Raw genomic sequence first — 17,661 nt, forward strand, 5'->3', positions numbered from 1 at the left:
TCTCTATCAGGGGGGGGGGGCGGGCGCCCGCGCCCTAATATTCCGCCTCTGTTGTCTATATGATCATCAAAGACATACAAGTCATATAATACACTATTAACTTGATTTTATAAATATCTCTCTATTCTTGTTATCTTGTCATTGCTTGCTTTACTGGGTCAGACACCGGGAGACTTTATGATTATAAATCATCGAAATCTGGATGGTTGTATTGCAATTAATTAGCGGAGCCACTCAGTATTGCCACACGTTTTGATCGGGCCTCGCTGCTTCGGACAGTCTATATGTACCCTAACCTGAATAATTATATTACCAACTCATATAAACAGTACATAGTTTGCAGTATATATGTCTTTGATATAAGCGACACTGAAATCTGCGCTACAACAAATGATCACATAGCATATGTATTCTTCAGTTTGTAATGCGGCATGTGGTGTTTGTCAATTGTATCATTCGTGGGTCCATGATTTGAAATATCTGCGACACATTAGTTATACCATGGAAGTAATATGTTAATATTACTTCCATGGTTATACTCTTCCAAAGTTTGATACTTCAACTTCAACCTCAACTTCTCGTCAAAATCCAATCTGACAGGACATCTAACGAAGTAGGTTAATTGCTTCCATGTCGATCCGGCCCCAAGTCGATCCGTCCCAAGTCGTTCCGTCCCAAGTCGATCCGGCCCCAATACAATATAAAAAATATTTATAAGGAATAAAAATAAAGATATATATGAATTCAGTGTAGTTCATAAATGTTTATGAATTTTATAATAATATAAAAGGTGGACGGTAAAAAAAGATTGCCTTTGACGAATATTTGAATATTAAATTTTCATAAGATCAGAGACATATAATACAAGAGATTCGCAACTCTAGTAGAGCCAATGAAATGACGTGGCCACCGGAAAGCCGATTAATCCGATTTATTTATGGGTAAAAACATGCTATTGTTGTGAAAAATGTTCTACGCCTCACGTTTTTTCTAATGGATAATGCCGATACCTTTCACAGCTAAAGCATGCAAGTATATTTAAAAGTTACAAAAAACTAATTCTAATAATTTGTTATTGAAAAAATGTGTTCTAATGATTAGATTAATCAAATACAAACACAGTTAAAACTCGGCCCATTTTACTTCACCTATTGCCGTAGAAACCATTTGATCTCCCAATTTTTTTCTTAAAACTTGGAAATATGCTAATAAATATATAATTTTATGGGCCAATAGTACTCCCAAATGTTGTTTCGTATTATATGTCTCTGATAAGATGAGACAGTTTCAATTGTGATAATATAGAAGATGAAAAACATGTATTGTTAACATGTCCATCATATCTGGGAACAGTATATCTAACGGGAAATAAATCTGATAGGCTTTTCAGTATAAAACTGATAAAATCTCGAACGTTGCGTTTCCGTTCGTATCTTTATTAACTATGACCCGACGATAAAATCGGCTAAATTTAGGTAGTGTCAAGTCCCGTCAATATATATGTTCCTGATTATATGAAGATCTAAGACAGTCTTTATTTATTGATATAAATCATTAACATAATAATATGTTTTTAACTTTATCAGATGATGAAAAATTTATATTTTTATTCAAAAATGAAAATGTTTGTAGTTCTGTTGCCAAAACCTGCCATAATATTTTATTGCGACGAAATAGTATTTTATATCGTTGAAATTTAAAGATGAAGACAGTGGTGGAAAAAAAATGAAAGTACATTTCTTCTTTTTGTTATCTAAAAAAATTTAACAATTAATTATAAGAACTTCAAATAAAAGACCTTGTTGCTTCATTGAGTAAATTTTTCCATCATGATTTTGATTGAATTAAGTGATTGCGACTGGCGTTAATTTGGTTCACGATCATCAGACAAAAGTTGAATAAACAAACCAATTATAGACTAATGGTTTGATTTAAACAAGCTATTATGATGATTACATAATTATCTCTTCAATGTGTGAATTAAATAAATACTTTTCCCCCCATGATATTCAAGTAATCATGGAAAATAACTCCATATTTATATGCTGAAGCTGTAACAGTGGTTTGATTCCGCCAGTGTACTTTATCCGGAGGATGAAAATTCCTAGTGTGTTTTATCCACCAACAAAAATTCACGAGGTTTTTTAATCCGGGTCCAGTGTAAAATATCCACCACTCATCATAAGATTCTAAAGAGAGTTTTTTGAAGGGAAATTATATAAAAAATGGGGCTTGGTATTTTTTAGGGGAAATTTGAATTAACTAAAACTTGCATAGTTGATTTATGTAAAAAATGGACAAAGTAAACTAGTGTTTTTCATCCAAGAAATGTTCACAAAGTGTTTTGAACCAGGAATGATTACACTAGTGCTTTTGTACCAGGGATGATTACACAGGTGATTTTGAACCAGGAATGATTACACTAGTGATTTTGTACCTGGAATGATTGCACTGGTAATTTTGAACCGGGATTTATTACACTAGTGTTTTAGATCCATACATTGATGAAGTGTTTTAGTACTCATTTTAAATACATGATCATTACCAGATTTTACTTTTTAAATTAAAAGATATGCCGAAAAAAAGAAAAAAAAAATATTTCTTAATCAAATACATTATACAAAATACACTATTTCAAGAAGTTTTTTGAAAAAAGAAATTATTTGCTCTGAAATAAGTTTTCCTATTACTTTTCTTGCAATTGATTAGCTATCGAGGTTATTCATCCCTGACTTGTTTACATGTTGTAGAATAATTATCGACCGAGAATCTCATTCCGGGCCGCGTTTTTTAACGGGATTTCACGGAGTTGCCAATCTCTGTGTATATATATCTCTGATACTGTATTGCCGAAGTTTTTCTGTGCATTTGAGTTTTGGTCGACTTGGAGATAAAATCATATCTTCTATGCCAATATTAATTAAACTGGTTCCTTGAAAATTATTCTAATTTTAACCCATTAATTTATATTAACAATAAACCGGTCAAATATAAACAAAACAACGATATCAAGATCGACGCTTTCACACTATTTACATCCAATATTCTCTAGTAAATAACAGTTACCCGGAATAAAAACACGGTGGAATGAAATTACGGTTACAAAGCTGCTTTACAAACAGTACCAATCATACTCATTTTCGTAAAATTATTCATCTGAATGTTACTCAAATATTAGGCATACTTCAGTTACCTGCTGTCATTAAGCATCGATACTTTTAACAAATTCCATTTATCTTGATTCAAATATGTCACCAAATCCTCCGAAGTTAATATAAATTATTCATTATTTTATTATGGGCCGGATCTAATTGGGACCGGATCGAATTCCTTTAATGATTATTATCAATAAAATATTTGAAATTGAAAAATTTGAGATCGTACATAGATGATTTTTGTGTCATTGGATTGCTGTTTTATTGGTGTATTATATCCCATATCACTTACATCTAATGGTGTTCCTAAATAGGGGAGGTTTTTGAAAACGAAACGTATCTAGTCGTTACTCTCCCCTGAAATATAAGAGAACGGCATGTGAAGAAAAAAAAACTGTACACAACTGACTATGGCAGTCAATTTAGAGGACCCTACACACAGTAGAAATGTACAGATAATCTAATCTTTTTCATAGTTACTAACCTCTAGCTCTAGCAATTAGAAATCATGTCAAAACGAAGAATTCAAGCGTGTCCTCATCAAAAGGTCAAACTAATCTTGGTGCTTGTTGGTATCACACTGATCTGGTATGTCAATGCTCGAAGTATACTTCTCATGTTTCTTTGGAGTACTTGTTTAATACTGGATCGTGATTCAGGACTTGTCAGCTATTGATATGAAAAGCAAAAGGCCGTGTTCATGATGTTCTCCCTGGGAAGCAGTGACTTAAGGTTCATGTGGACCCTTTGGCTAAAATGACTGCATTTTCACCTCAAAATTTACTCTGAGTACAGACAAACCTGCGCATCTGGAAAAGTTTTAAGGCATAGCATGCCCTAGATAAATAAACTTCTAATGCATTGTATGTTTTAGAAAATTTAAAACTTAACTGGATTTAGGAGTGCACTTTTTTTCGTCCCTGCAGAAGATGATAAAATTAACAAACAGTTGAGTTTCACTTGATATGGTCCACTCAGGTACACAGTTTAAATCACCAATTATTGTCAGGTATCTATTGTCCATCTATTGTCCATGTCAATCAAAACAGTTCACTTCAATTATTACCTGTGGGGAAGTTCTCAAACCTCTTTCCCAACTTAGTTTATTTTGGCACCTTCTGGAGGAATGAAAAAAAGTGCACTGCAAAATCCGGTTAAGTTTTTAATTTTCTAAAACATAAAATATATTTGAATTTTATTTATCTAGGGCATGCTATGCCTTAAAACTTTTCCAGATGCGCAGGTTTGTCTGTACTCAGAGTAAATTTTGAGGTGAAAATGCAGCCATTTTAGACGAAGGGTCCACATGAACCTTAATCTACAACACTGGCAACAGGAAAGATAATGCATGCTAAGATAGATGGAAATACTGAACATCAAAACAGACATACATCCAATATTGTCAGAATCACGATCCTGCACCTAAACAAGTATTCTTAAGTACCGTGAGAAATTACCTTGATCAACAGTGTACCATAAGAGGAAACAAAATAGTATAGAGACACACGTTCCAATTTTAACCTTATAATCAGGAATCAGGACAGTCCAATAATCTGACGGTCTCTTCACCAAGCTGTGCTGCAGCAGAGAATGGGTCTCCTCTTCACATAAGCTTATTAGTATACTGTCGAAACACGAGTAGTGTCCTTTGAACATCACCAATATCTCTGTCATACATTTTTGGGTCATATGATACTTGATCCATTTTTTTTTGTACTTCAAGTTTGTTTGAACAGATTTTCATATTATTATAGATGTAAAAAAAATGCCCTAATATTTATTATTTGACTGGCCTTTCAGCCCTATTCGTCACAACTTGGTCGATTCCCTTCCTCCTTCTATAAAGGGTTTAGCAGATTCACCAGAGGACTGCCGATTAGTTTCAGTCCGCTGTGTTCATCTCCAATTCATATGGGAATAGTATGGGCCTGAACAAGACATCATACTGACTGATTTAATTATTTGTTAAAAAAAAGTGTTACAAACTGGCATCTCTGTATTGGCCCTCGTTTGAATACCAGGTTGGAATGGTTGTATTGAATACCTGTATATGCCAGGTCAAATAAGATAATACCAAATGTTATACAATATTTCACTGTACTTTTGTGATCTATTTGGGAGTCTAATACAGTTTCAGAATTCAAATATATGAGACCACTGTCTCTGGAAAAGGGGGAACACTAAATGACGATTGTAAAACACACCTAACTCTTGCAATTTAGTCTTTTTGTGGTCTAATAGCATTTATTTATTTTAAGCATGGGAGAATGATGTTATACTATGCAAACTAGTAGATTTAAAGTTTAGAGGACAATTGAGCTATATGAGTATGTAATTTTCTGCAAGAGAATTTGTAGTCAAACCCATAATTAACATATGATTACAAAACTTCTTTAGCCCACTGTTATCGTTAAGTAAAGTCCTCATATGGCTGGACGCATCAATAGCATGGCATAATTCATGTGTATGGAGTCGAAACTTAGAAGAAAAAGTCACTCAATTTCAAACCACAGGCACTATAGTCTTGTCTCTGTGAAAAAATATACCTAGTATATATACAAATGTTAACATTTATATGGGTATATTTTTCAAGCAACAGCATGTCCCACTAATAGACTCTCTGATTATAGGACTATCGGACTAGAGGATTGTTGGATTAAAAATTGTAACCCCCAAAGTCCCTGGCTCACCCCAATAAGAATCCCGGTAGAAAATTTTGATTTTCATAATTTGCAATATTACATGGTAGGTTTCTTTATTTGGGGGTTACAATAATGCTTTTATGTATGTTGGAATGTCCCAATCTACTTACTTAAAGTTGATTTCCCAGTAACACTAGGGTTCTTCTTCACCAAGACTCATTATTTATTTCTATTATTTTAAATGATTAAGGACAATCTGGTGATTTTTTGGTTAAAGATTGCATGAAATGCAATCAAAACCCTATGGTACTGACTTGTTATCTATATTTTCCAAGGTTTATCACTACCTTTGATAGTTCAAACAAAATAGTGAAGTGAAGTCATCATTATTTAGATCCTATCCAGTCAATGTCATACAATTTATTGATGATATGTTATACTTTGATATTTAAGTTACAATATGATTTGTATTTGAATTACCATACTTGTCAAGACAACATTTTTATATTAAAAATTACGTAAGTAATGCATGGTGTTTGACTTGTTATGAAAATAGGTTCAATAACAAATGCACAATCATGAACAAAGGAAGATAACTCCAACTCAAATTTTTAATTTGCCTAGCAAAATACAGTATTTAAAAATTCTTAAAATTGCAAAATGAAAGCAATCTTTACCCTTCAGTGCTCACAAGCACTTTGTTTAAAGTTTGCTCTTATATGAGATGTATGTTGTGTTGTTACACCACTGTCCCAGGTAGAGGTTTTAGTGCTCACAAACATGTTTAACCCTACCACAATATGTGTCTGTCCAAAGTCAAGAACCTTTAATTTAGTGTTTGATGGTTGCTTATTGTAGAAATCTGTACAGTGGCCTATAGATGGTTACATCCACACCATTTGGACTATTGTGGATGGTTGTTTCTTTGGCATTAATACCAGATCTCATTATTTTTATATCCTTTAATATTGATGCTTTCAGAAATGAGGTAGACCTGGGGTCAGCATTCCAACTGAGTTATCTAAAATGTATGTTTGTATGATTGTGTGTAATATCATGTTCCTACCGTGTGAAACAAAAAAGGTCTGTAATCAGTTAAAAAAGTGTATTACATGTAAAAAGCATTCAAGTTGGCAACTACATGTATGCTTAGCTTATTCAGTCTTCCAGTTCCTGTTGCAATTATTCACACAAGTTTCCAATTTATTGTCTTGCTATAAAACAACTTGATACTGAGGTTGGAGAGTTGATGTTAATGAATAGAATGAATCCACATTAAGTCAACAGTTTGACAGTGATAAGCTGTTGTAACATATGACCACTATTGTATCTATCAGACAACTGCTTCCTGCATGCTGATAATTTGAATTTTTCAATATGTTGAATGAACTTAAAATTTTCCATCACTCCATATTAATTCAGCAACTTGATTGTGATGAGTTGTAGTGTGTGACCCCTTTTCCAATCTGTTTGTCCAATTGTTAAACTATATATTTTTGTTAATTCTTTTTCAGCTGCGTGATTTTTTGTTGCTGTACAATGTGTTAACAGAGCAGTGTTTTAATAGTTGTGTCAAACGTTTTCACAGCAAAAACTTATCCAGAGGAGAGGTAATTAATAAGATAAAATAATGTTCTTTAATAGTTTTATGTGTCAATGAGATAGCAACCCAGTCACATATAATCCAATAGACATCTTAAACAGTCTTAGATAAGTGTCCATACCAAATGTAAAGACTATTTGTAACATAAGTTGATAAGGAAAATAATTGCACTGGGCAATTTTTGTTAGGCATGCAGGCTTCAGTCATTATTTTGAAAGTTGAAAATAGCATATGGCCTGAGAACACAGTTATTTCGTAGTATATTTCTTTTAGACAATAAATTCAAATAAAACTAGATGTATAGGAATGACACGAATGGCACTGCTTGCTAAAAAAATTTGAAGCCATTTTTAGGAGTGGAATTTCACAGTCCAAAGCCCTTAATTTTGTCAAAAATCAGCAGAGCATAAACTAAACGTAAACTCGATCTGTAACTCATCATAGTTGGCTCATATACTGAAAATCAGCTTAATATGTGAAGGTTTAGAAAAAAAGTCTGTATAACTGTTATTTTCAGGTCATTTTCAAAATCAAAAGCCTTTAATTTCAGCAAAAATCAGTGGAGCGGAACCAAATTTAAACTTGATCTGTAACTCATCATAGTAGACCCACATCCTAAAAATCAGCTCAATATATGAAGGTGTTTAGAAAAAAAGTTTGTATTACTGTTCATTGCCGAATGATGGAATGACAGAATGATGGATAAGGGTGAAACTATATGGCCCTGACCTAAGTTGGCAGGGGCCATAAAAATTGCACCTGCTCTATCTCAAAAAGAATTTGTTTAGTGTAGTGTACTACTTTTGGGACAAATAATATCAAAATTATAGAAAAGTCTACCAGCTATAAATCAAAATATGGACAATTATGTATTAAGGGGGTATATAATTCAGTTTCACAGCTTCAGACATACTAATTTTTGACCTTTTTAACTGGACCAAGTCACTACTTACCTAAAAATTCATCATCCAAATTTTTTTAACATGTTATTTCATCCCTTAATATTTTATGCATAAAATATAAAGAAATAAATTTGGAAAGTGTATGAAAAAAATTTGCAAGTTATACACTGTCCACACTAGGGACTATATTTGTAGACAGCGAAAAATCAAAGGACGATAACTGTCCTAGGACCATATGAAAAACATGCTTTTACATTTATTGCAGAATATGGTCATTTGATTTATTTAGAAACTTAAGCTAACTCATAAGGTAAAAGTTGACAGGAAAGCTGACCATCAATAGTTTTTGAAGAAATGTATGATACTTATTTTATACTTTACAGAATAACTGACAAACTAAAATTCTGGTCAGTGTATTATCATGTTTCCTCTGACTTGTTACTTATGCATACATATGAATTAAAAAAAGGGAACCAATTTTAAATAGTTATATAAATCATAATCCAATTTAAAGAACAAGATAAAAATAAGGAGATGTGGTATAATTGCCAATGTGACAACTATCCACCAAAGTTCAAATGAAGTGGATGTAAGCAATAGACTATTTTCATATTACCGACTTTTGACTCCGGATTATATAATTTGTCGACTGGTTACCATGGACATCATGGTACTCGGTCAAGTAAGAGCAACCAAAATAAGTAAAATCAAACATATAATCGGTGTAATTTGAGGGGAAAGTTTACTGTTTTCCGATAATTTTGTAGTGAAAAAAATATTAACCAGGTAATTTTCCCCCAAAATTGTACCGATTGAAAGCTTGGTTTTACTTCTTTAGCTTGCTCTTACCTGATTTGGTACCATGATGTCCAAGGTAACCAGTCGACAAATTATATAATCCGGAGCAAAAGTCGGTAATATGAAAATAGACTATTATAGGCAACCGTACATCCTTCAACAATGAGAAAACCCATATCATATAGTTGTCTATAAGAGGCCCCAACATGAAAAATATGAATCAATTCAATGGAGAAAACTAACGGCCTAATTCATAAGAAAACATTTACGAAAAAAATAACTATAACAGACAAAAGGTTCACTTTTGGGCAAATATGGCCCTAAATTTCAACTTTTATCATTAAACTTCAAAAAGGTCATAATTTGTTTCTTTAATTGATCTCTTTTAAAAGCCTCTTTGCTTGGATATAAATATTTCTTTATAAGAGTATACCATAGCCTCCAAAGTCAGCATATTTTGGTTATATAGTCAAAATATGCTGATTGTGTGCATTTTTCAGATCTAAAAGCTTTAAAAGATGATTGGCCGCAACCCCTGATCCAAAATGTTCTTTAACCAAGAGGTATCAATCATTATATTGCATCCCCTGACACAAACATTTTCTGGATCAGGAGTTGCAGCCAAAGTACATGCTGAAAACTGTTATAAATTAACGAGAAATTAGACCAAAGCAGATGTTACAAAGGTTTCAATGATAAAATATTAGCTAATATATATGTAAGAGAATTGGATTTCTTGCCAGGAAAAAAAAGAAAGTTGCTGAAAATTTTGATATTGATATTCATAAAAAGAAACTAAGAAATTTCAATTCAATGGACTTGTATACAATAACTTAATTTTTGCCAACATCATTATCTCTGTAACTAAATCATGGGCACACAAATTTACCAATTAGCCTCCCCTCCTATCAAAACATTATTTCTTTCTTTTTATTATGCCATACCTATCAATGCTTTTTAACATTTAGAGCTATTTTCCTAATGCTTGTAGTTTAAAGGTTTAGTTGGCTTGCTTGCTTTGTTTGTATAAATGTTTGCTCAAGCATTGTAATTAAGATTGACATCTGTAATCAATAGATAGGCGGGGCTTCAGCTTGTATAATGTTATTGGATGTTAAGTATAATGCAGAGTATAATGTATTAACAAAGGGATAAATAATTTTCAGAAACAAGTGCCTGTGGCTTCACTGTGTGAATCATTTTCAGGTTCATGGCTATTTGACTTTTCATTTGCCAAATACATGTGTCTTTTAAATGTACCAGGTACACAAAAACTGTGTAGTGTTTTCCTTAGTAACTTCATCATGATATTTGATACCAGCTATAGGCCCTAACTTGTTATCAGTTTCATTTCTACTTTACTTTCTGATTGTCAAATACATGCATATTCTTTGCACCTGTCCTAAGTCAGGAATCTGATGTTCAGTAGTTGTAGTTTGTTGATGTGGTTCATAAGTGTTTCTTGTTTCTTGTTTTTATATAGATTAGACTGTTGGTTTTCCCGTTTGAATGGTTTTACACTAGTAACTTTTGGGGACCTTTATAGCTTGCTGTTCGGTGTGAGCCAAGGCTCCGTGTTGAAGACCATACTTTGACCTATAATGGTTTACTTTTATAAATTTTGACTTGGATGGAGAGTTGTCTCATTGGCACTCATACCACATCTTCTTATATCTATATTCTGTATATTACATGTACATAGTATATATGATCATTTTATAGCATTTTTATTCACCCTATGTATCAAAATGATTCTTTGATTATAAGCAACAAACTTTAGTTAGAATAGCTAAATTTTCCCATAATATTTTTAGATTTGTCAGTAGTTAATTATCTGATTATGACATATAATTGAATTAAAGAAGATATTGGTTATTTGTCAATGAAACAGCAACCCAATAACAGAATATAACAGAAAAATACACCTGTTGGTCAATATACAATATCTACTCTCATTTTCTGGTGTCCATGCCTTAGTCTGTAAATTTTGCTTGCTTACAGATTGTGAAAATAAGTTGGTTTAAACTGTAAAATGTATATGAATAAAAGGAGATGTTGGGTATTCGTTAATGAGACAGCAACCCAATGACAAAAATAATCAAAAATTGTAAAGGGCATTAAAGTCTACTACAATAGATAGGCCATAGACATCTGTACAATATCCCAAGCTGTAAACCCTCCCTAGTCTAGAAAAGTTATATAACTGTAACATTTTCACCAGGAACTTACAAATTAATGCTTTTTTGCATTTAGTTCAAAGGGTAACCTTGGTAAGCTACAATGTGTGACACATTTTCAAGTCTGATTTTTATATTAATGTCCCTTTATATTACAGAATGATTGTGCTAACCTGTGTACAGACAGATATGTGTCATTTAATCAGAAGCTAATGATGACATTTGTAGAAAATCAGAATAAAAAGAATAAGGATTTAGAGGAAGCCATGAAATCATCAATGGCACCCACTTTACTGCCTCAATCCAGTGAACCAACATAACTTTATTGCCACAATCCAGTGGACCAACATGGCTTTCATTGTAATGTAATTAAAAAACAATTTGAATAAATAAAGAAAGGTTGAATAAATTTTATATCTATACAATTTAATAGAGATTTACCTTGTATGCTCTTGGTGATGCCAAAAGTGACAATCCTATCATCCCTTTCTTAATCCTTGACTATGACATCACTGATATAAAAATAAGAAGATGTGGTACGATTGCCAATGAGACAACTCTTCACCAGAGACCAAATGACGTAGAAGTTAACAACTATATGTCACTGTACAGTTTTCAACAATGAGCAAAAGTCATACCACATAGCGAGCTATAAAAGGCCCTGTATTGACAAATGTAAACCACACAATAGGTGCCACATTTGAACTAGGAACTTATATTTCCCCTGAAAGATGATTTTAACCCATTTTTTCATTTTTGTCAAAAACAAGTGTTGATAAGGAGAAACTTTGAAAAGAAAAAATAAAGATCAGCAAAATAAGATCTACAACTTACACAAAAACTTTAAAAGATAGGCATTAACTGTAAACAGTATGGTTAGCGCCATATTGAAATAAAGACAAATGCGATGAAAAAGGTGGTCTAAATTTCGGTGTGTCAATCAAATTCTCATCAGCTGATTTCTAGTTTGCTTCCTGTAGGCGAGATTAGTCTACCTGTTTCCATACAAATGATGGCAGGCGTTATTTCTACTATCTCTTCGTTTGGGCCGGGTAGTGTGGTTGGTTCCAGCTCCACATTGATTGATGTTGAGTCACCCGACTGTTGTTGAAAGGCTTTTCTGTCTTGACCTCTCTTTCGTTGCATTTGTCTTTATTTCAATATGGCGCTAATTTAACATCATTGAAAAAAAAATGTTGTTTTTTTTTGCTCCGTCTGGAAGGCCACAATGTGACTGAGATGAAGAAGTGAACAGCAATAAAAGCGCTGTTCCTTTGCTTTTTGTGCACATGTTTTTTTGCCGTGCATGTACTGATTTTGTGTCATGGATGGATACCCCATATCCTTTGTTTTTCTATTATGTTATGGATACCGTCGACAATAATTTGTACCTGCTCATTTGGAATGATACCTTGGGTTTGTTTGACTTTATTCACAAAATCAAGCATGCAAACAGAAACCTACGAATACATAAAAATAAACTTTAATTTGTTACCTGGCTGGATGTTTGCAAAAACAAGACCTTCTTACACAATCCAGAGAGTATATCAGCAATTGAAACAATAAGGAAGAATCTTGAATTAAAATTTGTTTAATAAGCCTCAAGACCAGCAAAAATCCCTTTTTGTCAATTTAATTTTGTTCAACGTGATGTTAAATGAATTTAATGGTAAACTGATGAGCTCACATCTTTTTAAATGCCACTAAATAGATTGTCTTTTGATTGAGTTAAGGGAGCTACCATTTGATTTTTATGGGGGGGGGGGGGGGCGGGGGGGGGCGGGGGGGGGGGGGGCGGGGGGGGGGGGGGGGGGGGGGGGGGGGGGGGGGGGCTAGGATGAAAAATTTTGTCCTGCATTTTTTTTAGTTGTAATCTCTGTCCTGCCTTTTTATTTTTCACTCTTTCGGTCGTGCCTTTTTTTTATTAGTTTATCCTGACTTTTTTTTACACTTAATTGTCATCCTGCCTTTTTATTTGGCCAAGTTGCTCATCCTGCCTTTTTTTTTAGTCAAAACTCCTGTCCTGCCTTTTTTTTCAAATTTCATCCTAGCCCGCCCCCCCCCCCCCCCCCCCCCCCCCCCCCCCCCCCCCATAAAAATCAAATGGTAGCTCCCTGAGCCATTTCAATTGATATTTTATAGTGTGTCTTTCTATGTTGTGATGTTACACTATTGTTTCAGGTTAGGGTGAAGGTTGATCTATGAGTTTGACTGTCCCTCTGGTATCTTTCGTCCCTTTTTTGGCGCCTGTTAAAAACGTTTAAACCCGCTGCATTTGTTTGCACCTGTCCTTAGTCAGGAACCTGTTGTTCAGTGGTTGTCCTTTGTTGATGTGGTTCATAAATGTTTCTTGTTACTCGTTTTTTATGTAGATTAGACTGTTGGTTTTCCTGTTTGAATAGTTTTACACTAGTCATTTTTTGGGCCCTTTATAGCTTGTTGTTCGGTGTGAGCAAGGCTCCGTGTTGAAGGCCGTACTTTGACCTATAATGGTTTACTTTTACAAATTGTGACTTGGATGGAGAGTTGTCTCATTGACACTCATACCACATCTTCTTATATCTATTTACAGAAGTCCATTACTAGAGGAACCTCTAGTAATGGACTTCTGCTATTTACAAATAAGCAAACATAACAACTGATTTCAATAAGGTAAAATTAAATCAAAACGGAATATTTGTTTAACCGTGCGAGCGATTTAGGCTCTCGCGAGCGTCCTGGTCATGGTGTTGTTGGTCTGTTATTCACTTATGTTTTTAAACTTTATTGCTCCCTAGGAATTTTTATTTTTCAAGAGACTGTGACAAAAAAGTAAGAACAGCGGAATTGGAAGCAAAATTAAAATTAAACTATTATTACGAGTTTCATTCGTCATAATTTCCCACAACATTGGTATTTATAAGTAATTTGCCAGAAGGAGAAGAAATTGGTAAATTTGGAATTTGTCACTCTCGTTTTGTAATTTTGAATGAAAGAAATATACAAAAGTATATTAGAAAACTCATAACTTAAACTTTGACCAAACATTTAGCTAGAACTGCATTATTATCATTCATTCAACTGTAATAAGTCCCATGGTTTTAAGATTAACTATAGACCGGTTTCTTTAACGGCTATATGTTGTAAGGTTTTAGAACACGTCTAAACAAGTAACATTAGAAAACATTTAGATTTAAATAATATTTTAAATGATTGCCAACATGGCTTTAGGAGTAAACATTCCCGTGAAGCACAACTTGTTATCAGCATCCAGGACATAGCCAAATACTTAGCAGAAGGTAATCAAGTTGATGCAATACTTTTAGATTTTCCAAAGCTTTTGATAAGGTCCCCCATGAAAGGTTAATAACAAAGCTTAATTATTATGGTATACGTGAAAATAACTTACTTTGGATAAAAGATTTTTTGTCAAACAGGCAACAGCAAGTCCTGCTTAACGGTGTTCAATCTTCCAAATTAGCTGTTGACTCTGGTGTTCCTCAGGGCACAGTATTAGGCCCAACTTTATTTTTGTTATTCATAAACGACCTACCTGAGCATGTCTCCTGTAAGGTTCGTCTTTTTGCTGACGACTGTTTACTTTATGAAACATCAAATAATATAAATGAGTCTCAAGCACTCCAAAAAAATCTATCAAGCCTTGAAAATTGAGAATCTGAATGGCAAATGAAATTTAATCCTGAAAAATGCTATGTCATAAATATTTCTAAAAAGTCGAAAACTAATTTATTTCAATATAAATTACATAACCATGTACTTGAATCTGTCAAAGACAGCAAGTATCTAGGAGTTACTATAAGCAATGATCTTGATTGGGGGCCCCATATTAATAATATAACTTCAAAGGCAAATAAAACACTAGGATTTTTACGTAGAAACATGAAAAACTGTACACGTAAGGTTAAAAACCTTACGTACACATCACTTGTGCGTCCGACCGTCGAGTACTCCTCACCAGTTTGGGATCCGTACAAACAAAGCCAAATAAACCAAATTGAGCAGATACAGCGTAAGGCAGCAAGATATGTTTTTAATGACTATAACGATAGATCACCAGGTGCTTGGTATGTTAAACAAACTAAAATGGGAAAACTTGCAATCTCGTAGAACAAAAGCTAAGCTTGTCTTGATTTATAAGATTAATGGGGGGTTGGTCGAAGTCACCAATGACGTCCTGACACAATCTGACAGGCGAACTAGAGGCCCACATAAATTTCGACATATATATACAAATAAAGACTTTTTTAAATCATCCTTTTTCCCATGTACTATTGCTGTCTGGAACGATCTCCCAGAAACAATTTGCATGTCACCCTCCCTAGAATCCTTCAAAGGTGGTATCTCCACCTTAACATTTGGAGGTCCAAAGGGCCAAGTGAGCTTTTTTCATCACTTGGCGTCCGTCGTCCGTCGTCCTGCGTCCGTCGTCCGTAAACTTTTACAAAAATCTTCTCCTCTGAAACCACTGGGCCAAATTTGACCAAACTTGGCCACAATCATCATTAGGGTATCTAGTTTAAAAAATGTGTCCGATGACCCCGCCAACCGACCAAGATGGCCGCCATGGATAAAAATAGAACATAGGGGTAAAATGTAGATTTTGGCTTATATATTTGAAACCAAAGCATTTAGAGTAAATCTGACATGGGATAAAACTGATTATCAGGTCAAGATCTATCTGCCCCGAAATTTTCAGACAAATCTGACAACCTGTTGTTGGGTTGCTGCCCCTGAATTGGTAATTTTGAGGAAATTTTGCAGTTTTTGGTTATTATCTTGAATATTATTATAGATAAAGATAAACTGTAAACAGCAATAATGTTCAGCAAAGTAAGATCTACAAATAAGTTGCCATGACCAAATTTGTCAGTCAACCCCTTTAGGAGTTATTGCCCTTAATAGTCAATTTTTAACAATTTTTCGTAAATTTTTGTAATCTTTTACAAAAAATCTTCTTCTCTGAAACTACTGAGACAAATTTAACCATACTTGGCCATAATCATTATTAGGGTATCTTGTTCAAAAAATTTGTCCGATGACCCCGCCTTCCAACCATCATGGCCAACTTGGTTAAAAAAAGAACATAGGGGTGAAATGCAGTTTTTGGTTTGTATCTCTGAAACTAAAGCATTTAGAGCAAATCTGACAGGTGGCAATAATGTTCATCAGATTTAGATTTATCTGCCCTGAAATTTTCAGACGAATCCGACAACCCGTTGTTGGGTTGCTGCCCCTGAGTTAGTAATTTTACAAAAATTTGCAGTTTTTTGTTATTATCTTAGATATCATTATAATATATAATATCTAATACTATTAATTATGATTTTAACCTTATTTTACATGATTTCCAAAGCATCAGTAAATACAGGTGAGCGACACAGGCTCTTGAGAGCCTCTAGTTTCAGATGTGTTGTTCAGTAACCATGGGTGCAATTTAGGTAACCCTCATTACAGAATCTTGGATCGTTTGGAGGTCGGTTCAAACCCATTTTTCTTTAATTCAGTATGGAGTCAAAATTAGATTTGTGAACTATATAGTTAATAAGGATATATATCTAAAAAAAATTAAAACGGAATTAAAACTTTTGTCTGTTTCTTAAATTAAACGTAGGTGAAAAAAACTGTCAAAATAGGTGCAATTTGGGTACCTTAAGATTTCGACTTTAACTCCAGTTATTAAAATTTTAGAAGGACGAGACATGGACGCAAATTACTAAAGCGTCCTTCCAACATTTTATAATAATGGAAATAAAAACTGAAAAGCACATATCAAATGCGGATTTATAGATTTTCTCCGTCTTCGTACTAGCTTCAACATTCCGTTGACGCATGCGTGGAAAGAAAAACAGGACCATCCGATGAAACAGAGTGAAAGTGACAGTGATAAAACATCCTTTTCGTTTGTTTCCAGTAACAAAAGCAACAATTTTCACTACATCAAAGTAATTTTTACAACTAATAATTCAGTTTCACATAGGAAACCCTATAAATCCATCACATTTAATGTAGTAAATTATCTGGTGTCGGGACTCGCCCCGCGAGTGTCAGTGGCATGGTGTTTGTTATTGTTCATCATAGTTTCATACAGGTTAAATAGATCTAAATAGTCCCCTGTTAAGCTTTGAACTATTGATATCACCTTTAAAACTTGTAGTCAATGAGTATAAAGTTATTGACCCATTACACTTTGATGAAGTGGGCGAAGGTGTATTCATTCTCGTATGACTGCCTTCTTTTATGGTCAGATCATATGTTTTCTTACGTCATATGAATTCGTACTATGCATGCTTTTTCAATGGAAATTGTGACATCATAATGCATTCTTAATAGCACGAAAACCCATGAGACAAGGATACTTTTAGTTTTAGGGTCCCAACCTATAAA

The 17,661-nt window shown here is 33.8% G+C and overlaps 2 protein-coding genes across 2 annotated transcripts in view; both read left to right on the plus strand.

The window, feature by feature from the left end:
* The first annotated feature begins 3,498 nt into the window (after positions 1–3,498).
* LOC127716397 (mitochondrial import inner membrane translocase subunit Tim9-like) lies at positions 3,499–11,686 on the plus strand. The gene is made up of 3 exons (XM_052222588.1): positions 3,499–3,604; positions 7,312–7,407; positions 11,436–11,686. Exons 1-3 carry the CDS (start codon positions 3,566–3,568, stop codon positions 11,595–11,597), a joined length of 297 nt encoding a protein of 98 aa, XP_052078548.1. The 5' UTR covers positions 3,499–3,565; the 3' UTR covers positions 11,598–11,686.
* Positions 11,687–17,107: 5,421 nt separating this feature from the next.
* The window catches only part of LOC127716393 (ceramide phosphoethanolamine synthase-like), a 36,014-nt gene continuing 35,460 nt past the window's right edge, over positions 17,108–17,661 (plus strand). Inside the window, exon 1 of the mRNA XM_052222583.1 lies at positions 17,108–17,219. The gene's annotated coding sequence lies outside the window, so the exon portion shown is untranslated. The remainder of the gene's footprint in view (positions 17,220–17,661) is intronic.

This window comes from Mytilus californianus, unplaced genomic scaffold, assembly GCF_021869535.1.
Source record: "Mytilus californianus isolate M0D057914Y unplaced genomic scaffold, xbMytCali1.0.p SCAF_9, whole genome shotgun sequence".
In the NCBI taxonomy this organism is placed as follows: Eukaryota; Metazoa; Mollusca; class Bivalvia; order Mytilida; family Mytilidae; genus Mytilus; species Mytilus californianus.

What these genes read in the sequence shown, in the direction of transcription:
- LOC127716397 (XM_052222588.1), top strand. Translation starts at nt 3,566, where the DNA reads ATGGCAGTCAATTTAGAGGACCCTACACACAGTAGAAAT. An exon ending in ACCCTACACACAGTAGAAAT is followed by an intron (nt 3,605 to 7,311) that starts GTACAGATAATC and finishes ATTCTTTTTCAG; the next exon opens with CTGCGTGATTTTTTGTTGCT. An exon ending in AAAACTTATCCAGAGGAGAG is followed by an intron (nt 7,408 to 11,435) that starts GTAATTAATAAG and finishes TTTATATTACAG; the next exon opens with AATGATTGTGCTAACCTGTG.